The 26,805-nt window shown below is 35.0% G+C and overlaps 1 protein-coding gene across 16 annotated transcripts in view; it reads left to right on the top strand.

Annotated features, from left to right (window-relative positions):
- The window catches only part of Sox5 (SRY-box transcription factor 5), a 936,135-nt gene that overhangs the window by 595,429 nt on the left and 313,901 nt on the right, over positions 1-26,805 (top strand). For all 16 annotated transcript variants that reach the window (XM_033766292.1, XM_010615329.2, XM_010615302.2 and 13 more), the window contains one exon: positions 12,600-12,831. In XM_033766292.1, the coding sequence (XP_033622183.1) occupies positions 12,601-12,831 (231 nt within the window). In that variant the 5' untranslated portion in view covers position 12,600. The remainder of the gene's footprint in view (positions 1-12,599; positions 12,832-26,805) is intronic.

Below are 26,805 nucleotides of genomic sequence, written 5' to 3'. Positions count from 1 at the left end.
TGGCACAGCATCCTAACTTTTGCACTTTTCATGATTATGGTGGCAAATTTCTCTCTTTTTTTTTGCTGGGAAGTTCAGAAAATTGTTCTTCATTCTCATATGCCTCTCTCACATTGGAAGTTGCAGCTCTAGGAAAGACACATATACTGTATATACATTCTCTGCTGTGTATTTTGAATGCAATATAAATATTTTCTATTCTGCGCGTTTTTCAACAGCTGCTGCAGAAACAAGCTGCAAACAAGACTACGTAGGTCATACATAGGAAAGAGTCAGCCCCTGAGCTGGTCAGAATTTAGCAATGTGTAAACTATTTCTTGTCAGGGTTATTTGGATTTCAAAGAGGATGGGGGTGATAGCATTTCTCTTCATTGGACTACTTAGTGAATTCTTAACAAATTGGTTTCTGATATTCGGCATTTGTTTTAGCTGGTAGCCTTCTTTTTCATTTCTGCTGGGGAGAAACATCTCTAGAGGGTTGCTTTAGACGGCTTAACTTGCTTGATTTCACAATGACCTTAGAAAACAAAAGAAATTAAAACTAGACTGGCTACTTAATTATTTTTGTCATAACTATTAGATCCTAAATAAATTAAACATGCCACAGATTTTATTTCAAGGCAAACACCATGCTAAGAATAAGTCACTTTTGATTATGGAACAATTTGCTATTTATTTAGACTTAGCCAACAGTGTAAGAGGGAAGAGAGGAAGCAGAAGGGGATGGGCACTTTAAGAGGAAACCCAAGTAAGATCTTGCGAAAGAGGCTCAAAATAAGTATTTACAGATATTATTTTAGAAAATAATTTTTTTTCTTCACTTGCAGTTGTGTGATTGCACTATTGTGATGTTTCTTAAAGGTCAAAATGATCAAATCATTAAAACAAATGAAATGATGATTTTGCATAGGATCCAATATCTTTAAGCCTAAATGGATATTCTTTTGTATTCAAAACTGATTTCTTTTACACCTGTACCTCACATGACCAGTGATGTTCCTGCATGAAAATCCGTTTTATTTCATTATGAACATCGTGAATATGGTGAACTATTTTTATAAGACATTGCAAACATGACCTCATATACATGCCTATATGTAGACATGAGTGCGTCTCCATTATGATAACCTGAAAAAAGTAGCAGTGTTAAGAGAATAGCTCTACTCACTGCTGGGATAATATTCAGAAGTTGCATATTCTTTAATTTTCCTTTGCATGTGTTAGTGACTGGGAAGGAGTTTTTACTTTTGATGTTTTTCCTTTATAATATATAAAATTCAAACAAATAATTTAGAATGTTATAGTAAGTGGAAGTCGCTAGCCTCCAATTTTAGTTATATTAGCATGGCGTGGCTCAATCTTTAAATTTCCATGAAAAAAAAGCATATTGATGCCTGTTATCTTACCATTAAGTAGTAAATTATTTTTCTTCTTATTTCTCCTCTTTTCATTCTCCCTTTCCTCCTCTTCCTCTTTCATCTTTTCTCTTCCTGCTCCTCTTCACGCTCTCTTGTTTCCTCTTCCCCACGAGCACACATTGTGTAATACATACCCAAGATGCAGACACCTGTCTAACTTCCCTGACAGGTTCATTCAAGGATAGAACAATGGAAACTGACTTAATCCCTTTTGCACTAGCAGTTGTTCTGGTAGAGAATAAACAAAATTGTTCCTGTTGCCAGGATTTGCCAGGCAGTTCCAAAAGATTACCTTAGTAGAAATCTCAAGAATAGATAAGCAGTCTCCTACACTATTCTTTTCACTCTCTACCCAGCTACTATATTATGAAATTTGTACATGTGGCAACCATATGTCCCAGAAAAATCCAAATGACTTCTGATTTTTAAGATCTTTATTTCTTTAGCCAAGAAGCACACAGTTAATTTGTTTATCAAGTTATCAGTCAATTTTCTAAACTTTTGGGTTAGGAAAAATGGTCCTCATATGAAATACAGGGCTTACTGATTTTGTTTTGCTTATTTGTTTAGTGATTGGTAATAAAAGATGTATACAGTATGTACTGGAAGAGATAGCTTGTGCTAATCCTTAGACCCTCCCTTGCCAACCCTCTATCTGTCCCAAGGAAGAAGTGTGTGGCTACTCTGTGCTCTGCTTTCAGACACACAAGAAGCTGAGCATCTGGGGAAACTCAGGAGGTGAGCACTTTCACGCTGACTCAGAGACCAGCCGTATGACTCCAGTCTGGCGCTGTCACGCCTGGTTATGGAAAGGCAAGAACAATGCCTCCCTTGAGAAGGGGGAAAAAGTCTAGTGCAGTCACAATTTTGATGTAAAATTTAAATCATCCCTCCACATCCTGTGGATTTAGAGCTGTCAGAAAGGCAAAACCATGCTTAACTGGAAAAAGCCTTTTTTTTCCTTAAAAAGTATACTTCTGAACCTATAAATAATAAGTTCTAAAATCACAGCTCTTAGTGCTAGACTATTCCAAGTAATTTATAAATAATCAGAACAAAAGGACTTTGACATTTTTAATCTGTGCAGTTGGCTGCAGTTAAGCATTTTTTCCATTGTGATTAATGACAAATATATAACAATACATGAATTAAGCGATTCACAACAAATTACTGTTTATGAACTTGTATTGTTTTCTGCCTAACTCATACATTTGATCATTTTACCTATAATTTAAAAGAAATTTATCGTCATCATTCAAATGACTTAATCGTTCCTTTGATCTTTTCTTCAAGATGACTTGAGTGAAATTAGTATATCTGATGATTACAGAGATTATTTCATCAAATGTTTTATAACTCAAGTATAGGTGTTTCTTTTTTGAGTTAAGGATATAAAATTATAGTAATTATTAATGATTCAAATAGAGGCAAATTTAAAGTGTCTTTTAGGTAACAAAGTGCTTAATGCCAGATTTCTTGTAAATTTCAACTGTTTTTTCAAAATAATCTCGAATTCTGATAAAACATTTACTGGCTCTTTCTTTATGAAAATAACTTTGTATTCTAGGAATATTTAAAGTTTCAGTAAATTTATTTATCATAATGAACCCTCTTCTTTACAGATTAGAGTATTATAGAATGATTACAGTAACTATGAATTAATATTTTTAGTTTTTTATTTTTGAGGAACTATATTGTTTTGGACACTTAAAAAGTCTGGATCAGTTTGGAACTAAAGCAGTAAAACCTAAAGATAAGTGTTACCTGGCATATATATATTATTCTAGATGAGTTTTGGCTCTATTAAAGTGCTATTATTTTACTCAAAGCGATTTTTAAATTTAGATCAGTTTCTGGGGGTCTTCAGCTAATAAATCATACTATAATTTTGGAGTAGATTTTTAATAATTTACAGTTATTAATGAAACAGAAAAGGCAGACAAATAATCACATTTGAATTCTGTGATATTGTAGGATAGAATTTGCTGCCATAAACTTTGTTTACAAAAGAAAAAGTGAAAACTTTAATTTCATTTTTTGGTTTAAGCACTTCTTAAATATCCTGTTGCCAGCTAATAAAGAATTCATTTCATTCAGGTACTGACAGGAATTATGTTCTTTTTTTGTCTTTAACTTCTGATTATTTTTCATTTTATGCTATTTCTTAGGAGAACTCTGTAAGTCTGCATTCTTATTGTATGCTATTTCCTGGGAGAACCATGTCTCATTCTCTCTCTTTTATCTTAGACATTGGTGGGATGGAAGAGGCTCAGTAGAGCTTTTGTTATGAATAGTGATATTAGCAGATACAAGAGCAAAAACATAACAAAGAAGTTAATTTAGGTACTGTTCTTATCAGGAAGTGGGATGGTGTGATGACCTCAATGCGGGGAACATATCTGAAACTAAACCTAAGACCTGAGAAACATAAGGAGCAGCTTTGGTAAAGATAACCTTAAAAACTTGTTGGTTATGGGGATGGGGATTTAGCTTAGTGGTGCCCTTGCCTCACAAGCACAAAGACCTGAGTTCCTCTACCCCTCCAAAACAGTTGTGACTACAACATTTTTAATTAACAGTTTTAAATATAGTCTAAATTTTTCTAATATGTAATAAAATATTTTGAGTAATAAAGCATTTTGAAACAATTAAAATTTATAACTGTCTGCAGCTAAAAAATGAATGTTTTAGATTTACATTTTATGGTAATTTCTGTAGATCGCTACTCCAATTAAATGTGTAGTAAGGATTACGAGGAAGTCCAATCTTACTACTCTGCTGTCTGTTTTTTATATTTCCATGAAATCTGTGTTTCTACTTCCATTTACACTTTATGCCAGGACCTGATGAACTTGTTCAGGTCTCTGAGTAACAATGAGGTCTTTGTACAGGAGAAGGATAGAAAAGTGTGGAGATTGGCATGTTCTATATGAGAAATTAATGGTAAAGAGGATTTAGAGAAAAGAGAAGGGAAATACTGAAAGAATTTGCAAGACTACATGTTTACCACGAATAAATTTTCCATTTAAAAGATATTTGAATATTATACATGACAGATTTGGTTATGAAATTTGCATGGATTGCTCACAAACTGAAAACAGCTAACTCTTACTTGGGGAATGACGATAAAAACATGTAAGACAGAAAAAGAAAATATGAACTATAGAATATGAAGGTTTCAAAGTTCATAGATAAGTGTCATGAAATGATATTTTTGTTGATAAAATGGTATGCCGTTTGTTTAATTCTGCTTATGCATCATAAAGAAGTGCTGAATTACAACATTTCCATTCCAGCTCACAATCTGTTTAATTCCTCATATGGGATAGGTCAATAAATAGGAATTTAACGTTGAGTTCCAGTCCTAATATCAATTAGCTTTTTTTACAACACTCTTTAATTACAAAAGAAACCAGAAAACTAACTGTACATTTCCTAAACCAATCATCTTTCTACTAGAAAGACAAAGAATATAACTTTTAGAAAAAATAGTATCATCTTTGAATATTGTGATAATCAGCTTTCTTTCACTGTAACAAATACCAGAGACAATCAACTTAAAAACAAAACAGGTTTAGTTTGATTCACAGTTTTGGGAGGTACAGTGTATGATTGCTTGGCTCCTTTGCTTTTAGGCCTGTGGCAAAGCAGCATATCATGGTGGGAGTCCGTGGTAGAGCAGAACTTCTCACCTCAAAGACGGAACAAAACAGATCCAAAGAGAAAGGGTTGGGGTCCCACCCTTAGCGGGCATGCTCCAAAAAATCTAAGGATGTCCCGCTAGGCCTCACCTCTGAAAGGTTCTGCTATTTCTCAACAGATCCTTCCTGGGGACCAAGCCTGTGCCATATGTACATTTGGAGCATATTTAAGATTTAAACTAGTGCATATACGTAGTATTGCCAATTTTTTGCATATCATGCATTCAGCATTTCCTTAAAGAGATGTATCTTTAAAAATATTTTTAAAATATATTCTATGTTTAAATTTAGCACGGGAGAGTGAGCATGAAAAACGAGTGTTTGGGAAATAAATTAACCCTAAGTTAAATAAATGTAGTGGTATATGGTTTTAGAAGTTCATATACAGGATATTAAGTTTGGTAAGATTGTTATGAGGAAAATTATGATGCATCTCTTATCTCCTGAAGTTCTTTTTACTCATCTTCTTTACTCAATCATTTCTGTCCACTGGTCTCCTTGAAGTGGATGGACTGAAAAAATTAAGTTTCTCCTTCTCTTTCTTATTATTTTTTGCTTGGAGAAATACTTCTACTTTTGAGCTGCTGTCTAGTAAAGTGTCAAGACCAGGTAATGTAACAAAATATATTTAACAACTTTATGACTTTTTTTATAACACAAGAATAATGATAATACTAAACCCTAAACACTGTGGGAGAATTTAATGAGTGATAATTACAATTATTGGTTAACTCCTGTGTTTAAGACTGCATTAGTTGCACAGAAGTCTTTCATTTTCTAATTACCTACTGTTTCCTTTTTAAAATCCTACTATCTACAGAAATTTATGTCTAAAACCAAATATCCTTTCTCCCACAAATTTTAGTTTATATGTGTCTCACTAGCACTGTTGTTTCTCTATATTATTCGTTCAGTTAATGTTTTTATCTCTGAATTCATCTCACTCATTTCTCTTCTCTGCATCCCACTCTTAACTTTCTATCAGTTATGAATCTCTGATGACTTTTCTTTCTAAATATTCTTTTGATTATGTTTTCCCCAGGTCCCCTCTACCCTCAGTATAAATTTCAGCTTTTTGCTTTCGCCAGTCAAAGTTCCGCTGATTTACTATATCGACTATAGTCCATGCCTTTCACATTTTCCTACATTTAGTCCTCCTAAAACCTACTGCTTTAACCAAACCATCCTACTCACTATCTTGAGTATCCTGTACATTCCTTTAATTTGCTGAAGTCATTTCTTCGGACTGGAAGCTTTTCTTCTTTGTGTTTGTTGAATTCTGACCCATCCTTCACCACCCTATTGAATAATGGTATTTCTTTTTTTTTTAATTTTATTGAGTTTATTGGTACATTTTAGGGATACAGTACAGTTACATTCATTGTTGGGATCATGTACCTCTACATGGCAAGTCTTGATTCTCATTTTTTCCCCTTTCCTCTGCCCTCCCGTCACCCCCTCCTCCCCTCCCCATCTACAAACACTTTATTTTCTTCTTTTCATTCTCTCACAATTTTTTCTTTTCCCTTTTTGTTCTTCCCCTACGCATCACACCTTCCCTACACCTTTAGCTCCTTTCTTCAAATTTCTAAATGTCAGTAATCTTATTAGAATCTTATGCATTGTTGCAGAATATTCACACCAGGGAAACTATTTGGTATTCACACATGTGTGACTTATTTATTTCACTTAGGAGTATATCTTCAATATGTATCCATTTTCCTATGAATGAATCTATTCTCTCGCTCTTTATGGCTGAGTAATATTCCATTTTATAGAAAAACCACAACTTCTTTATCCAGTTTCCAACGGATGGGCAAATAGGCTGTTTCCAAGATTTAGGTATTACAAACTGTGCCGCTATAATTTATCCAGTTTCCAACGGATGGGCAAATAGGCTGTTTCCAAGATTTAGGTATTACAAACTGTGCCGCTAGATATTTCCTGGGAAGTATTCTGATTATTTCAGTGAAACATCATTTCTGTATTATTCATCTCCCTTACAATGCGTACTTTACAAAAGTTGTTTATATTAAAGTATCTTTTCCTAATTTGCTAATTATGTTGCTGTTTCCATGGCACATGGTGTCTTTCACTAAGGTTTTTTTAACTAATAGTTAATGGATCAGATTAGATGAATGGATGAGTGGATACATATCTTCTTTAGTAGCCTTAAAGATAAACTAGAAAGTTCCTTGTTTCCGTTACTTCTTTTTTCATTGCAGAAAGCTGAATTTTCTGGGCACAAAATACTCATTTAATTAATTCACTTACTCAGAGAAAACATTCATCGAATGACAACTATACATTAGGAACTGTGGTGTCATATAATTAGTCTATCTCTCTGGCTTAGCATAGAGAAGTAGAATATATGGGAAAAGAACTACAGAGCAATTTGAAAGGTCCTTTATCATAGGTCTTAATTTTAGTATCAGTCTCAGAGTAAAGTAGCCAAAACTAGTTTTATTTTTGAAAGATCTTATTGAGTGCAAGACAAGTCATGATATGGGTCATGGAATTTCAGGAAATTTTTAGAAATTGTTTTAGTTTTCTTGTGTGTGTTTGTGTGTGTTACAGTGTTAGATACTCTTTATACTAACAGAGAAAAAGTTGAATAATGATTCTAGGTTATAATGATGCTTAATTATTTCATATAAGCTACTAATAAGAGTGATGATATGGTTTGAGTTTGGGCAAAGTTACTTGTGCTATGATGATAAGGGAATTCTATGTAGAAAATCTTGTAACAAATTTTTTTCTTGACTTTTTGCAATTTTTCTACATAACTGTGAGCTTCAAAATAAGTAATTTTATCATTCCAAAAGAATAAACAGTAGAAGGCATGCTTGCTGAGACTTTAGTTTTTCCCTAAATAATAAAGTCAAAAGTCAAAGGTGAAAATATTAAAGAAAGAAAACTTTAGTGGAGTTATAAGAAGGACTGTGTACCTTTTAGAAGCAGGAGGTGAGTATCATTGCCTTCTCTAGTTCATAGAACCAATCTATGTTCCTTAATTTAGTTTCATAATCTATCTTCAAAGTCAGTAGCAAAGCACCTTTGATTTGGATCTGATTCTGACCCTTCTGCTTCTTCCTCTTATAAAGACCTTTGTAATAACTTATAATAAGAATATCCAGAATAATATTCTCATTGCAAGATCCTTAATCCTATCTGCAGAGTCCTTTTCCAGGCATGGTATCCTTTCCACGTATTGGGGCTTAGGGCAGGGATATTGTGGTAGGCAGCATTATTCTAACTACCACAAATGATCTGTGACATTGACTGTTCATTAGACTCTCTGGGGAATTATAAGCAATTCTGATATGCATTCTGCACTCCAGAACCAACAATATCAGAATGTCTAGGAGTTGGGACCCAGGCATCAGTATTTTCTAAGCTGCCCTAGATAACTCCCATGTGCAGCCATTACTGAGAAGCACTGGTGTAGTTTTCTGTTGCAGTGTCACATCCTCTACGTATCTGAACACAAATAGAGGCATCCTACTTGCACAGTGACTATGCTACTTTTGGAGAGCCTTTAGCCACTAGCTAAAGACCCCAGGAGTTCCAAGTTTCCTATCACATGCTGACCATAGTAGTATGAATGTGCAAAGCACTACAGGGAGAGGTAACGGAAAAACGATTTCTTATAAAAGCAAATTGTCCTTTACAGGGGAGTATGTTCTTTATCTATTCCATTCATATAACTCAACACCTCCAGCAGTGTTATAGACTAAGGCTGGATTTGATCCGTATTTCTCAATGTGCCCTTTTTCCTAAGTAAGTCGGAACCCTAAATTCATATTGACTTTCTAAAAGTACCTCTGCATCTTTGCTTTGCTCATTACTTCCTACGTGAAATCCCCTCTCCATTTAAATATTTCCATTTGCCCTTCTTTTCCCTAACTAATCAGCCATCCTTGGAGCCCTTCTAGGATTTTCTGGCCTGCCTGAAGGTGTTCGGCTGTAATGTAATTTGTCTCTTTTCCTGAACTCTATTTCATTATTATCTCTCTCTTAAAATTTTTTCACCTAGTTTATAAGCAGCATTAAGCAGAGACTGATTTTTTAAACATTTTTTTGTTTAGATAAATATCTTGTACATGGTAGGAAGACAGTGAATAGTTAATTATGGTTTTGAAACTTCTGTCTTGCTCCCATATTAGGTATCAAGTCTTTCAAGAAAGTTTACTTGACCACACATAAAAAAGAATTAAGAAGCAGCATTAGGTCATCATGATTCTGTAAGACAGTGTCCTGTTAGATTACATTTGTCTGTGTGATAGCAGTTTTCTTGAAGTCCGAGGTTTGTCTGTTTACTACAGGCACGACAAAAATGATCTTTGAATTAGTAACTGGAGTACCTATCAGCCTAGATCCTCAGATTGTTGAAAGGTACCCTGGAGCTACAGTGTAGCAGCACAAGCTGCAAGAATTAGAATCCTGCTTATCCCAGAAAAACTCTGATAGGAAAGAGGGCCCGGGGCTTCTTTCTCCTCTGACAAAGATGAAACCCTTTGGTGGATAAAGAACAATTAGTCAATCTCCTGCCATAATAAGTTCTGTGAGCCATAATAAATCTGCATACTATAGTGCTATCAACAGTTGGTTCTTTACATAATCGATTAGATTATTTTTACTATTTTCTGAATTACTAGTCTACTTACTGAAAGATAATCATGGTAGTTTCCATCATAATTATTTTAAAAATCTTCTACCAGAGCTTTATGAAAATATGTTCAAGCCCAACACATTAAGTCTCTGGTAATGGGTTGAAATAAACGTTAAATATGTACTGTTTTATGATCAGTTAACCCTCTGAAACAATGATTCTTTCATATGTAGACCTGTTTGGATCTACAGAATGTTATTTGGATATTGAAACAGCCATAAGTTATTAGAACAGTATCATTATCTACCTTGTCTGCCTTATGTATACTTATGGACATTCAATCTTTCACAATCATTACCAATAATATTAGTAAATAAAAAAACAAATGAAGGGTCATAATTATGAAAGTCTGTATTAATTTAGAAAAACTCGTTGCTCTTTCTTTCTGTTTGATGACCCAGAGACTGATGTTGTCAAGAATATTCAGACATTGAGAACTGCACAGTAAAAACCACAGAATGCCAATTTATTCATTCCAGTAAGAATGATAATACCCACACAAACCACACATACTAAGCTTTGTTATAGCAAAGGCATAATCCCCTTATAATCAAGCTACAGGTGAAACCAGCATATAACTAAAGTTTCCTTTATTAATTTACTGTGCTAAATCTCTTCACAAGACCTTAAATATTCCAAGTGTATTTTGTCCATCTATTGTTTATATGGGAATAGAAGATGACTTACAAAACATATGATCAGAAGGGCAGAGCAGGATTTAAATATCTCTAGTGTTTAGAAGTTATTACGTGTAATAATATATCAGTTTGTTGATAGGAATGTCATTGCCAATGAAACTAAAACTATTCTGTTTCAATTCCAGCACCTTATAATTCTCCTCCATATTTTAGAGCACACACTGAATACACCTCAATAATGGGATCAGAAGTAAATAAAAATACTCACCATGTGCTGGCCAACGCTATTTCTCCTTTACATAGCGTATCATGGGAGTTGACAAATGTCCTCTTTTTTTTTTTTTTTGTTAGCTAATCAATACCTCTACTGTTAACAATTCTTTTTAAACACTTGCTAATACATTTGATCAATTGCAGTTAAGTGCACTAGTCAGGGAGCATTCTCTAATGGGAGACTTTATACTTCATGATGTTTTTATATAAAACTTTTAGAAGGAAGTTTGTTTTGTTAATGTTTGTATTTTGAGGGTGAGTGGGCCATAGTTCAGTTTTAAAACTTGTAAAATAAGCAAGGGTTTTTATTTACAGTGTTGAGTGCCTACTCTGTCTTAAGTGCTCTGCTAGTAATTTTTCATGTCTGAAGAGGTAAATATTATATCTTACTTTGAAGATGAGTAAATCGAGACAGATTCAATTTCACGTCTATTAAGTGGCAAAGTCAGTATTTGTCTGATTCTAAAGACTTCATTTTTTTTTTCTACTCTCCTGTCGTTTCTTTTTTGGTACCAGGGACCGAACTCTGGACCTCATGCTTGCCAGGCAGGCACTGTGCCACTGAGCTGAGCTAAATCCCCAGACCTCTGCTGTCCTTTCTTAATAGGTTACCTTCAGTACTTGAATATGTTTTCCTTTTGAAACTTCTAACACTAATAATAATTTTATTCAGTAATGGTTAGAAGTACTTCTTTAGGAAATACATTTTAAATTTAAAGATGTGTGCTGTAAGTAAAGAAAATGGTATGGCAGTGAGTACTTTCTGGCTTGTCATCCTCCTGGTCTAGACTAAGAAAGGATGACTCAATAAGCTCTTTTGTTAAGCAAAAATTACAACTTTTTCAAGGTTAAATCAAGTTTTAAACTACAGCTTTTTAAAAAAAATTCATTAAATATTTAAACTCAATTCTGTTTCTATAGGAAACTTTTAATGAAAAGGAAATTTATGTTTAACTAAAAATATTTGCCATGTGCTTTTAAATCTGATGATATTTCTGAATCAGTCCTGAATATTCAGAAAATGTTTAATTTCTATTCAGCTATCTAAACCCATTTCCTACGTTATTGAAACAAAATGTTCTTCTTTGGGTTGTTTCGTTTTCTTTTGTTTCAGTATTCTGTGGAGTAAATAACAGTGAATTCCTAGAGGTTAGTCATGAATAGAGATCTGAAAGTAGAACTGAAATATGTTTATATTTGTATCTTTTTAAACTGCCTTGCAACTTTGGTCTTGGAGCTGAATGCCAAAATTGAGTGATTTGGGAGGTAAGGGAATGGAGATGCTCAAATGTTTCCAGATTAGCAGTAACTGTAAAATGTATTCAATTCTTAAACTTTAAAAAAATTCCAAACTTTTTGTCAGTTGTTCTGAGGTTTCCTTCTAACCAGTATTTCTACATTTCACAATAATCATACTTTTAATGAAATTCAAATTTGTTAAAATGGCCATCGTTGACTGATTTAATATATTTTTGATGAAGGAAATTTTAGTTATTTTTCTTTCCTTTAAACTGCCAACCGTATTTGCTATTCATAGATGTTCTGTCTTCAATAAGGTCTATCAAAGTGTAAAACTAGATGGGTATTTTTTTTTCCTTTAAAATGGAATGGTCTTTCATTATGCAGTGTTCTTAGGTGAATTTTCTTGTTTAAGAAGCCAGAATACAAGAGAGTGCTATATTAGTGTATTATTCTCACAACAAACAAGCACTGTTCTGTTGCTACCTGCTTGGCCATTGTTTCTGATTGTGTGTGCTTTGCAGTGGTATTTGGATGGTTTCCTGCTCTCTGCTAGCACAAAAAGGCATTTCTGTTACAATGGCCCCTAACCACACAATGACAGCATTAAGGATTTATGTGGAGGTTTCATTATTTTCTCCTCTTTTGTTCCTTCCAGGATGTCTTCCAAGCGACCAGCCTCTCCGTATGGGGAAGCAGATGGAGAGGTAGCCATGGTGACAAGCAGACAGAAAGTGGAAGAAGAGGAGAGTGATGGGCTCCCAGCCTTTCACCTTCCCTTGCATGTGAGTTTTCCCAACAAGCCTCACTCTGAGGAATTTCAGCCAGTTTCTCTGCTGACGCCAGAGACTTGTGGCCATAGGACTCCCACTTCTCAGCACAATACAATGGTAGGTTTCTCATGGTCTATTGTGCCTACACTCACTTTTCTCACCATGTACTCTTCTAATAGTTTGGCTCCAGTCCCTTGCTTTATAATTATCATGTACTTAATAGCCATACCCAAGATCAATCCTGGCATGTTAGAATTCTTTAAAGTAAATTGGTTCCAATAGGAAGTATAAAAATGCTATTTTGTTTGTTTCTGTTTTTCCGAGAATCCTGCTTTTGAGACACTTACGACTTAATTGTAGCAGAAAACACCCATAAAATATAGCAATGATATTAAAGTAACATGTCTAAAATTAGAATGAAAGCTGAATATCATAATCTTTCTAATAAAAAGCATATCCAGATAGAGTTGCAGTGAATATAACTTCCCCATTTCCACGATGATAAGTCAGTGTTTTTCTAGTTTTTGCTGTCCTCCTATTGGATTTCGGTAATCCTATAATATTTGGAGTATATTTCATAGAGACCATAGTTTTCTTGTAAGAATAATTTTAATTTCTAACTCAGTCTCATAGATGCTATCCTTCTGGTAGTTCAGTAATTTCACATTGCATCCTAGTCTCGAATTATGTTGCGCAGAGCAATTCCTTCGCCCTCCACCCTGGGGTCTGGGTCACCACAGAAGATCAGGAATCTTGGGCTTCCTGGTCAGGGGGAGAGAAGGCAGCATAGCATCTTTGTCTGAACCCTAAATAGAACACCTAAACACAGATAAAACTTTTGGGTCCTTCTTAGCGAATTACACATGTAGGATTGTCATGAAGAAACAGTGTGCTTAACTGCTAGTCAGGCCACCGTCAGTGCTCCCTTGTGACTGCTTGAGTGGATGTGACCTCTTTTCATTTTTTCTACTTTACCAACACTAGAGCTGTTAATATGGACCCGATTAGACCAACATGCTATTTTGTCATATATTCTCATACCTTCAGTGATATCACTGATTCTGTTAAATCTTGTATTTTCTAGGAAATGATTACATTATGATAAATGTACTTAGTGGTGAAAAATGTCCACCTGTTCATGCTAGTGAATTAACGTAGAGAATTAAATCAGTAAGCAGAATCATGTATTCCAATAGCTGCAGAGACATGATACTTTGATCTTTCATGTTAGAGTCACCGTTTTAATCCTTATGAGTCAAATTTTCTGAGTATTTTACTGTGTGCCAAGACTTCCGTGAAGAAATTTTAGCTAACATGTGTAGCGCAGAAGTGGTAAGGCACTTCTTAATACGATAGCCCTTTATCTTTACAATAATTCAGTGAGGTGTTATTATTAATCCTCTGTACATAATGAAGAAACTGAGGCACAGAAAGGTTAAATAACTTGCTCCATGTCACAGCTAACAAGTGGGCAAGTCAGAGCTAAGCCAGATTGTCTGGCTATGGTGTTCATTATAAACCTTACATACTTGCAGAATCTTCACAGGGCCAGAGACATATTTTGTAGTCTCATTATCTACCACTTGGCAAGTTAAATCATACTATCCAAAATTCTTTCTTCTTCTCTCTACTGAATTAATGCCAGCTATATGCAGTGGTATAACTTTTTATCTTTCAGAAAGATGAGGCTAGAAAAAAGTAAAAAAAATGAGTCGTGGACATGTCAAACGTTTTAGAAGTCAGACTCTTCCTTTGGTACTGAATCTTGTAGAACTGTTTACCTTCTTTCAGTGAGTGCATTGCTGAATTATTCTTGGGTTGGGCTTCCTGTGAATGTACTTATATACATTTAATATAAATACTCTGGATCAAATACAAATAGATATGACTGGAAGAGAAGGTGATGTTAGGTATGCTCAGAGATGGACGGGAGCAAAGTATATTGTTAATATAAGCTGGGCATGAGGGGATGCTGTGATGCAGGCGGTTCATTAAGTGAAATCATTCAAATTTTAATGGAGAGTTTGGTGTAACTAAATAGAGCCCATGAATTGCCTATGTGTACCCAGTCTTTCTTTTGACACTGTGGAGATACTGTTGAATAAAGCACAATTGCTTCCCTTGAGGAACTCCATCCACAGCAGTTCTTAATCTGGACCTACTGAAAACAAATGGACAGTTCTGTGTATATGTGCTTATCTGAACAGTGTTAGAGTTTCCATGGGATTCTTTTTTTTTTCCTCATTGAGTTTATGGGTACATTTTAGGTATACAGTACAGTTACATTCATCATTGGGATCTTGTACCTCTACATGACAGGTCTTGGTTCTTATTTTTCCCCTTGTCCCTGCCCTCCCTTCTCCCCCTCCTCCCTTCCTTATTTACAAAAACTTTATTTCCATTTTTTCATTTTCTTATATTTTTTTCTTTTCCCTTATTTCCTTCCCCTACTTTTCCCACTTCACATACACCTTTAGCTCTTTTCTTCCTGTTTCACATTGTCAATTATACCATTAGGATTTTTAAGTAGACCACTGACCCAATAAGGTTGAAATTTGCTATTGTAGAAGTTAGTGTAGTTTCTATACAAATGATTCATTTTAGTTTTAATTATATCAACACAAATTTTCTCTTACTCTATGTCTCTATACTATTATATATCTGAAAGGTTTCTAAATTTACTTCTGCTTCAAATGTTTCTCAATTTCAGCTGCTTTTTATCTCTTAAGTAGACAGTTGGAAGCACTGTCTATGAAACCTCAGACTTTCAGTGTCTCTCCACTCTTCCTTCCACATTCCATCAGATTTATTTCCTTAAGAAACAGCGCTGCACCTGCTTCGCAAGTACAAGGTTGTGAGGTCTTGAGTTCGATCCCTGGTACCACGAGAGAGAACGAACTAGGATTGTCTGTCTGACTTGGAAACCGTGTGTCCTTTTGCCTATATAGTTTTATCTGAAAGTCCTTACCTTAGCAAAATCTTTATGTAGATTAACATCAGTCTATGGCTTTGTTTTCCTCTCTTCCCAAATCCTGCTGTAGACCCAAAGCTGCAGTAATGTCAAGCTTTTCACTCATGCTTAGGAACATACCAGATAGCCTGTGAATGACAAAGTTTTACTCTTCCTACCTGGAAAACTCTTCAACTTTTACCTTTCTGGTAAATTGTGTTTATTCCAAAAGACTAAATTAAAATATTGAACTACTTCTTAGGTGCTTTCACTGATTTCCCAAGATAGAATGGTTATGGTATTATTCTTCCATTCATGACACTTTCTTATATCTCTTTGCATGGTCTATATTATAATTTATGCATTTGCATGTCTGCCTTTGTATGTACTATATTTGTTTTCAAAGGCATTGTGTGTGTGTGTGTGTTTGCATGTGTGTGTGTGTTTCTGGGGACTGGCATGTAATGTGTAATTAATTTATGGTTGAGTTGATATAGAGGGATAAATAGTAGAGATCTTTTGGATATAGTGAAAGACCCTAACTCATAGTCACTATGTTTGTTTTCTAGAAATTTTAGAACTAAAAGATACAATCTACTACTGTATATTCAGACAGAAGAAAGTCATGGAGTATTCAGCTGTGAAACTGATTAGGATATATTTTACCCATTTATCAAAATTATTGAATATATTTATAGTACAACATAAATACTTTTTCTTTCTGTCTTTTTGTATACTAGGCTATTATCCTGTTCACAATAGGCTCTTTTATTTCAGTAAGGAAATACAGTCTCTATTTTTTCCTACTCAGTATCTTTGAAAACAGAGAATGTTTCACTGTCTTTGTATCAGAGTTCAATTTGAGAGAAAAGATATATTTCATTGTCTATTTATGAGTAGCATTCATACTCCATTCTTAAACGAAGGAGAAAGATTTGAGGAGGTGTATGCTTTGTGTGGCCCAAATAGTTGAGTTGTGAAGTAAAACCACTGAGTGATTCTTATAATGCTTGTTTAAAGTTATAAAGACATGCTGTCAGTAGAAAACAAGTTGGAAAATACTTTGTGAGATAAAATTGCATATAGTTAATGACTGTGGCCATATAGAGATTTTGAGGACTCAGGATCGCTTGTTCAGATTCAGGGTGTGGAAGTATGAAGGTTTGAGATTGGGCCAGATAAGGATATAATTCCTCTTTGCTGAAATTGTGTTTATAGCCTTAGTGTTTTGGAGAAATATACTAAATGCCCAACAAACAGCATCTCCAAGCAGCTGTAACCAGCATCAATGCTCAGAGTTCGCTTATATTTGGAAAGTTTTACTCTGTGTTCAGAATGCACTATAGGTGAGCTGTCTCAAGCTCATTACAGACTTACGTTCATGGAATATATTAGTTGTCTAGTCCACATGAGATTCAGGCACAGATTATTGTTAAGTCTTTGGGAAACACCAATTCTGTTGGTTCCTTCCACCAAGCTCTTATAATAGCAGAATTTGATTCCCCCATAATCTTCAAAAGATTAAAAGCATTTTGAAAGTCTGATCCTGATGTAAGTGGAAAGACCATACTGAACTTTATCCCTGTTGATGGTCAAAACTTCCCTTGTCCTTTTGTTTTTGTTTTTTTTAAAACGTGGATTTTAAAAATGTGTGAGGTGGTTAATTCAGAGCTTCAGAGACAAGTAAGAATCACTGTCACTTCTGACTCATTTTTAATAATAGCTCTGATGCAGATGGATATATTGGATAATGCAAGGAGCTATCCGGAATATGTCCACATGTCAGTTAACACGAGTATGAACACCCGAAGGAACATGAGGGTAGAAATGAGGTAGCATCATCTGGAGCAGCTAGAGAACTCTGGTAGCCGTTTGGATGCTCATTTCCTGTCTGGTTGCATGCTAGTTCTGATGGTTAGATTGTTGTTCCAGTGTCAAATGTGATGTGAAATGAAAGTCTTGACCACCTGTGGTTACTGAATAATCAGTTGTCTGTTTTTTAAAGCATGTTCTATCTCAGCCAAACTCTTTTGATTACTTAAGCCACTGTTGTATTGAGTAAACAACATATTTTCATTAACTTTGAAGTAGCTTGTTCAAGAGATAGCTGAATTTTATTATAAATTAAATATTTACATGTGCATATTTATGTATGTTGCAGTGCATAGGATCTAACCCAGGGCCTTATGCATGCTGCACAAGTGCTCTGTTAGTGAGCTACCCCTCTGTCCCCAAATCTCCCCCACCCATTTTATGTGAGGTCTCTCTATGTTGCCTAGGCAGATCTCAAACTCTTGGGGCGCAAATAATCCTCCTGTCTTGGCCTGTAGCCAGCTGTGTATATTTTTTTTTCATACTTGAAAACTCTTTGGATTTGAAAGTTTGCTGTTATTAGTACATCATTAATTATTTATGTTGATGACATTTTCTTGGAACTTTTAAAAACTCTGGATGTACATTGTCTTAGTTCAATAATACGACGTATACACGCTAAACCTAATATGTTTAAATATTTCAGGAACCTGACTTATTATAAAGCATATTTCAGTGTGTTAGTTTCTCCCTTAAATCCATCAAAAGAAGAAATGGATTTCTTTTTGAGTTAACCTTTTATAAAGTTTAGACATACAGTGGAGACCTCTAAGTATGACATTATAACAAGGTACCAATGACTGCAGTCCAACCTTAAGTGTTGAAAAAAAAATCCTTCAATATCTGTGACAAGAAGAGGCTTTTTCTTGCTTAGGCTCACTGTCAGCTCCCAGGATTCTCTATGTATACAATATATTTTTAATTGCTGTATTATACTTGTGTCTTGAGATACTTGTTATATAAGTTATGCTTAAGAGTCTAAGTCAGTTAGTTTTGGGTGTTTGTCCAGGATGGTGTTATATATGACATATTATTCAGAAAATTTAAGGAGGAAAAGAGAAACTGTGTGTGTGAATTAAAAATAAGTCTCAGAATAGGACCTTAATTATGGTATGGTAAAGATTGCTATTTTTATATGCTTTTGAATTTCTGGTTACCTTTTGTATATCAAACTTAGCATAAGTTATTGTGATGCTATAATGCATACCGTTGTTAAGCCAGTGTGGTTATTGTGCCAGTTCTAATAATGAGAATTGCATTGTTTAGGGAGAGCCGTCTCCTCCGCTCTAGACAAAAGTATAATTACTTTTGAACGATGTGGAATGTGCTTGGTTTAATAGCATGGAGAATAGATTCAGAGAGATTCAGATAAAGTAAGCTTGGAAGCCATACGTGTAGGGTGGCAGTATAAAATTATGATAGTAGGCAGGATAATTCCACACACTCATACCCGATTTCACACAGTTTGTCTCTAAACTCTTGTTTCTGTGAGAGATCAGCTTGCTTATCTGAACAAGGCCAATTCCATTGAAACAAGGTGAAAATGGTGACAAGTTTATATTTGTTTTTTATGGTAAATTGATGTTTATCATACAATGAAATTACACTGTTACAAACATTATTCTGTTCATGTTGTCACAAAATACCACATGAAGCTGTTCATCTAGATATAACCCCAAGCTTGCATTTAAATGTAAGTAGTTCTATCTTTATACTCACATTGTTTTGTGAAATTGTCCCCAGGGCTGGCGGGAATAGCTACTTGTGAAACAGCATCAGTAGGAGTCTATCAAAACCATTGTATAGGTTTTGCAATAGATCATGTTGTCCTATTGCCATACTGATCCATTCGGCTCGGTGGTAGGAGAGGGTGTCTGATGTTAAATCCAGAAAATCTTGACTCACAGGCTGTCCAAAGTGTTTGAAATACTGCTGTTGTGTATAAAGTTAACCAGGACTTGAGCAATTACCGAGTATATGCTCACATGAAAACAGTGCATGGACTTGTGAGATTGTTCAGAACACCTAGTAAGGGCCTTCTGTTAGCTCTCCCATTCAATGTTATGTAATGATAGAGGAATAAGAACTTTTTTTTTTTTTTCAGATAAGGTCTCACGGTGTAGTTCAGGCTGGTCTTGAACTCACTGTGTAGTGCAGGCTGACCTCTGCCTCTTGGTAATCTTCCTGCCTTAGACTCCAGTGCTAGGAAGAACTTTTAAGGTTGCAATAATGTATGTATTTGCGCTAAAAGATTTGTTCTAATGGAATTTAATTTATTTAGTAAGTGTTGCAAAAAAGGCATCTCAAATATATGTATTGAATATCGGCAAAAATGAACAAATACTAGTATCTTTCCTCATGTAGCTCTTTTTATATTACAGAAGTAAGATAAGCACAAAAATATCACAGTAATATAAAATGTTATAACCCTGATACATGAGATTCTCAGTTGAGAGGTATCTCTTGGGCAGATCAAAATTATGTTTATTTGAAATGTTTCCAGCAGAAAATAATCTCTAGGTACCTAGATAGTTAAAAATATATGCACACATCAGATTAATTATCATTAATGCAAAATCTTTATACTGAAATATAATTTTTCATTTTCCTTAAGCATTTTCTGCAGTAAAAGTAACTCAAAGAGTAGAGCAAGTTAAAAAATACCAAACAAAAACTGTACTGTAAAGCTTTAACATAAAACGCAATGAATTTAGTAAATACACGTTAACTCACATTAATAGGAATAAAAACAACTCTGGTAGCTATCGGAGCTTTAAGTGGTTCCTTTCTTTTATGTTTATCTGGGTGACCGCCTTAAACGCAATGGAAAGAACGATGAAATATTTGGCTGGGATACTAGAAATAGCAAAGACACTAAAAAGCTGTACTGGAAACTAACAGCTGTGCCTGATTTTGGGAAGTGGATAAGTCATCTACATCTCATCTTTTAATTCACAGAACGGAAAGATCATTTACAGTTGGAAGTCAATCATCATGAAATATCTGTTTACAAGAAGACTTTATTTTGTATCTTACATGTTTTGTTTTCAGTTCTTCCCTCTTTTACTTCTTTGCTTCCTTTCTCTTTCGTTTTGGCTCTATCAGGAAGCATGCTTAATGAATCATCTTGTGGATGTCCATACTGCCATTATCAGGAAGGGACATATGGGTAGGATAATCAGCACCATTGTCCTCAGATAGGTACTTCCTTCCTCTTTACATATACTGGGTCTTGGGGGTTGCCAGACTTTTCTATGGTCGGCATAGATTTGTCCGACTGCACAGGATTAATAAAATACATTGGGTTTATGGTAAACTTTTCACTGGTTTTTAGAAAATGAAGACAGAGTAGTGAGTTCTTCACAAAACTATAAGTGCATTTCATTAATTTATTCTGAAATTGTATTACTTTATCTTTCATGGTACATTATTGATAATAAAATGTAATTTATTTTTAATATTATTCCTTGGAAAAATAAGGCTCAGAATGCTATACTGTATTCCACAGTACTTTTTGAAAATGTGCCTAGTGGATCTAAATGTCTAGAACTATATGTGTGTATTCTTCTTGTGGCTATTACTACCTTCCCTTTAATATTGATAGCATTTATTACTATTTTCCTTCATGTCCTGCTTACCTCGATTACTTTGTTTTCGATTTTCTTTCTTAAATTTGAGATTTTATAGAGATAGATAAAAGTATAAATGATAGGCAAAGTATAAGAAACAAGGAAGGAGATTATGTAGCAAAGTATCTTTGATGTGTTACTGTATTAGAATTAGTAATAAAAAGCATGTATTTGTTAATATTTCTTTTTTTAGACTTGCAAAGGAGGCTCATCTAAGAGTGCAAAAGCAATAGAACTATAGGGCCAGGGATTTAGCTCAGTGGTTCTGGTGCCTGCTTCGCAAGCGCAAGGACCAGAGTTCAATCCCCCACATCACAAAACAAAACAGAAATAGAACTGTTGTAGTGTTGGTGCCTGCTTTTTGGGATAAGGAATCAAATGTTTAAGATTCAGAGTTATCCATGAGTTCACAAAATGTTTCAAAAATTATTATACTTTACTTCCTATTTACCATATCAGTTAGAAACAGTGGTTTTTTGTGCCTAAAAAAGAGAAAAGTGATCTTTGTAAAGCAGTATTTTTGAAAAGCACAATGATTAACACTGATGTTAAGAAAGTGAATCATAATACGGTATGATTTTCAGCATAGTTTCTTTTTCCACATCTTTTGTCAGTTAAACATGTATAACTTTCTTTTTTAAAAGTATAAACAGAGGAAAAAAGTTTAAAAAATAAGAAATGTTTCTGTAGGATAGAAAAATCTAATAGGAAAATGAGAATGACTTTCAAGAAAACCGAGTGTTTAAGCAATGACAACCTGAAGTCCGAAAGCTTAGAATAAACAACATCGGTGGCCACATTGTGTGAGTTTGCAATCATTAAGTATTATTTCATCACTTCTTCAAAAGTCTGAGGTGCTCACGATTTGAACTGGCAGAAAGTAAGCATTTAAACTGAACTCCTGATAGGATTTCCACATACTTCCAGTTATGATCGTCTTCAGCCACTCTCCCTTTGGTTCTGCTTTAGAAAGTATATTCTGTTTTTTTCTCTATTTTCTTAGGGCAGAGGAAAATTCTTTGGTGTTTGAAATAAGAAATAAATATAAGCCTAACTGAAGTTGACAATTGTAATTTGTCCAGTTGGTGGCACATCTCCTTCATACACAGGCAAGGTGTTGTACAAATTTTGCCACAGCCCTGTTTAGGAATGACCCATTCAAGCAGATGAGGTGTGGCTAAAAGGAGAGCATCCTTGGCCAAGCTTCATGACACTGACATCACATGATAAAGTAAAGGAACACAAGTGACTGGATTTGGGGTCTTATTTAGTCAAGGCTTCTTCTGCAGCAGCAAGGCAAACAATGTTGTCATTATATAGAGAAGTAGTGTTTACTTCGGTGTCTCTTCTTAGCTCTTAAAAATCCAGCCTGTCTCAAGATAAGACAGTTAGTCTACTTTCTGACATCACTAAACTCGAAAATAATATTCTAAGGGTTAATGAGAAATTTAAACTGGAGTTAACATGTAAAAGACAGGTGTATAAATAAGTCCAAAGATGCCATTTAGTAGCATTATATTTATATACAGATATGAAATATGCTCCCCCTTAAAATTGAAGACCTGTTATTAATGAGTAACAGACAAATAAGTTATAATAAGTTGTAGTGTCACACTTTAAAATGTTCTAAGCTTAGTAATCACCTCTCCATCCACTTCGGGACCCTTCCATCTGTGTAAACACGCATCCTGGAGGAAGGGGAATTTCTGGGCTCTTACCAGAATCCATCTTCAGCCTTTGTGGCAGTGGCTGGCATGCTTTGTATCACCAGGGACACAGGAGCCAGAGAACATGCTTCCTGTGTATCAGAGATTCTGACTTCCCCAGGGTCATCAGTAGAACATAAGAAGCAACTATGAAAGCCTTATGTGACTGTATCTTAGAACGTATCTTTAGTCTGATAGGTGAAACTCAAATATGGGTGATTTCAAAGATAATAAATAATAATTGAAATAGGAACATCACAGTGTTTTCTGTGTATTTGCGACCCGCGTTTATTATCTCAGCCATTATGACATCAGCTCATTGAGTTCAGCAACTGTGACTAGCCTCAATTTACAGACGGAAAACAATGTGGTTAAAGTAACTTGCCTGATAAGTAAGTGATAGAATTTAGGTTCATGACCTCAGAGCTCAAGTACTTAATAACTGTGTTCCTTGCTTCTCCTACACATGTAGATGCTAAAATCCTTTTCAACAGCAGCAGTGGTTTAAAACCCTTTAAAATACTTTTGGGACAGACAAGTAAAACCTTATCCTAACTCTGAGATTATCTGATTTTTATCTCTTTAGCTGGTTTTAAATGGGCCAAGAGTTGACTATTTCAAAATATGTATAGGAAGTTCTGTACAGCTTTTGGACAATACATGGGGTTCCAAAGATACTCTCTAAGCTAAACCTTTATGCTACAATTTACATGCAACGTTTCGTTAAATTTTGTTTGGTCTTTACGACAGTTGGCATAGCATAATGGCTAAGCACATGGAACCCAGTGACAAAATTACTGGGTAAATTCCAAACTCTTCTGTTTTATATCTGTATGGCATTGAGCAAGTTATGGAAAAATTCTTGATCTTATTTTTGCTATCTCAAAAATGGGGACAATAACACTAGCATCTAAGTTGGCGTATGCTTATAATGCTTAAAGAAGTCAGTATACTTGAAGCACTCTGGTACTTGTCCAACAGGAGGTACTCAGTACTCAGTAAGTGTTGTTAAACACATGCTTTAAAATGTTTAAGTTTGGTCATCTAAGAGAAAAACAATGCAATGTATTAATATCAGTTGCATTCATTTCTTATACAGTTAAGTATCCTACAAGAAAACCTTATCTAAGGAAAAATACTTTAAAATGAGAAAGTAAATAGAAATATACTCTCCTCATTAAAAAGGTTGAGTATTTTTTTTTTTGGTACTTTTAACTATTGAACAGGGAAGCCATTTATTAGGTCTGATGTACTAGCAGATATTTACAACAGATTCATGTATCAGAAATATTTTTCATTAGCAGCTGGATTTTTACATAATGTTATTAGGGCTATTGGCAGCCACCCCCACCTACCTCTACCATCGTAACAGCAAAATCCATCTGCAGCCAAGTTAAAGGGAAGTTGGATAAGCTTAGGAGATGTGTAGGCAGGGTACAAAGGCTAAGCTCTCCCTTGTATTGCTTCCATTCCCACCCTAATTCCAGCTCTTTGAAAGGTTCTTGATCTTAACTGAATTCTTTGATTTCTCCGTGCCTTGTTTTCTTCAGTTAGAATGGAGATAGATGATAAGTAAACTTCTCTGTATAAGAATTATTGTAAGGATTAAATAATAAAAATTGCATACATGGCTTTGAGTTTATCGTCTAGCCAGCATTTAATAGATACCATAGTTCTAGTTTACACTGTGTTGACTAATTGCTGTTGTTTACCAGAACAAAAGACTTTTCTTTGACTCTCAATAGTCACATTTTGCTTTTAGTAACTCAAAAGTACATCACTCACACTTACTTCCCACATTAAGTGGCTCAGTAGTCTTGTTATTAAATTCTGTCAGTATCTTCTTATGTGATTCACAATGAACGTGAGATACAAGTTTTCTTAAAGGAGAAATGTCTCTGTTCTCGGGGGTAAGGTTTTGTCTCACTTGTTACTGTTTCTATAGAGGCTGGTATGGTGGTTGACACACAGCAAGTATTTCACAGTACAGTCGTGACCCCTTGACAGTCAATGACAGGCAGCATGTATGACATATATGACAGTGACATGGCCTGGTGTGTAGTATACCATCTAGGTATGCATCAGCACACTTTGTTATTTCTCAGAATGTAAGTAGCAACACACAACTATGATTGAATATATGAATGTTTCAGTGTTTTGAATGTATGGCTATGCTCACAAAGATACTCAGTATAATATCACCTAAATACTGAAGGGATGATAGAACTATTAAGTGGGACAACGACTTTGTGCAGTGCTTGTCAGCTAGTAAGTGTGCTGGCAGTGTGCATTCTCTTTCTGTCACTCTGGTAAGCCTTGCAGTGCAGTCCCCTTCCTCCTCACTGACAGAAGTCCACAGCATTCTTTTGTAGCTCCCTGTATGCACGTGTAACAGTTTACCAGGGTAAAATAACAATATCACCACCGCAGCAGAGAACAAGTTAGATGTGAATGTATTTTAAAATGACTTCATTTTCCTGAATGCACTAACAGAAAACAAAAACACTACTCCTTCTACCACGATTATGGCGGACTGTGTTTAGTACTTTGGTTTTATCAATCAGCATGTCCTCTTTTTGTGTTTTTGTTTTGTTTTTCTCTTTCATTCCATTTTAAAGTTCCCATTCACTTGGAAATTTTTGAGGTTCTCTAGGGGGTTCAGGCCTTCCTTCATTGGTATTGTGTTTATTGCTTTAGAGTCCTTTGAACTCTATTCTCTAATTTACCCACAAGAACAGCTTGAGATGATGTAAAAAGGATATGATATGAGGAAAAGGCATAATACAAGTGGATTTTTATACTATAACAGCTCGCCTGTCAGAAATCTGACATATTGCATCTAAAACTGACATACCCAACCAAAATATCTATATCTCCAACTGCTAATTCTTGATGATGAAACATATATTTGTGCCTTTGTTTTACTGAATAAAACTTTGCCTTGTCATTTGTCCACTGTGCTTCATGTGACCTTTTTTATTTACTGTCAAATGCACTCTTTACTGTTCGCTTATGTCCTCTTCAGTGACTCTATAATTATTTTTGTTTTACATAGATAGAAACATGTTCTTCCCCCTTTTTTACATATGGTGTTTTTGCTTCATGCAGAAAGAACTACACAGATGACATTCTTTTAAAATCCAAATTTTATTCAGTTTTACATTCTTATGTTTATAACCCCAGATCTATCTAAAATGTCCTTACCTAAAACACTTTATTGTTTTATTGCTAGACTTACACTAGTAAAGATACATCAGCTTTGGTAGGGATAATCTTTAAGCAGAACTTCCTAAGATGAGCTTTGAAAACTATCATTCCTAGGAAAGTAAATCTCGAATCGTGAAACATCAGTTTAATCACTGCTCTTGACAACTTAACACGACAGATTGAAATATAAAAGCCGATGCAAGTGGGATCAATGGATTATCTAAGTCCCAGAACATCTTCTCTTAAATTGGGGGACTTGGCAGAGTGGTTGTGAGTGGAGTGTGTATTGTGTGTCCCTTGTCATGTACAGAGTATTAAGTTTTCAGAGATTAGTGCTGAGTGGATATTTCTACCTGGACATGAGGCAAAGAGAAAGAAACTATAAGGGAGTGAAAGATAAAAGGGGGGCTAAAGGAAGAGAAGCCTAGAGAGATTTACGTGTGAGAATTCAGGGGGCTTTGTCATGGCAGTTGTATAAAGTGATGTGCAGTGCAAATCGACTTGAGCATGTCCCTGGGTAGCAGGCGGTCCACAGCCCCAGGAGCTGCGACTACTGCTTTATCTTGTCGTACTAAATTAACATGGCAGTGCACTGTTAAACAGTGGTGACCTCTTCATCTGGGGAAATTGCTGCCTAGAAGAGAGACAGTGCTTCAGGTTAACTTTCTGTATCTCTATTTCAGCTTGTGTTTCTGTCTCTGTTTCTCTGTCATATCCCTCTCTCCCT

The sequence above is a fragment of the Fukomys damarensis genome, unplaced genomic scaffold, assembly GCF_012274545.1.
Source record: "Fukomys damarensis isolate Sample0158 unplaced genomic scaffold, DMR_v1.0_HiC HiC_scaffold_19, whole genome shotgun sequence".
Classification (NCBI taxonomy): domain Eukaryota; kingdom Metazoa; phylum Chordata; class Mammalia; order Rodentia; family Bathyergidae; genus Fukomys; species Fukomys damarensis.
The sequence above is the reverse complement of the archived record's forward strand: the minus strand, read 5'-3'. Positions and strand labels throughout refer to the sequence as shown.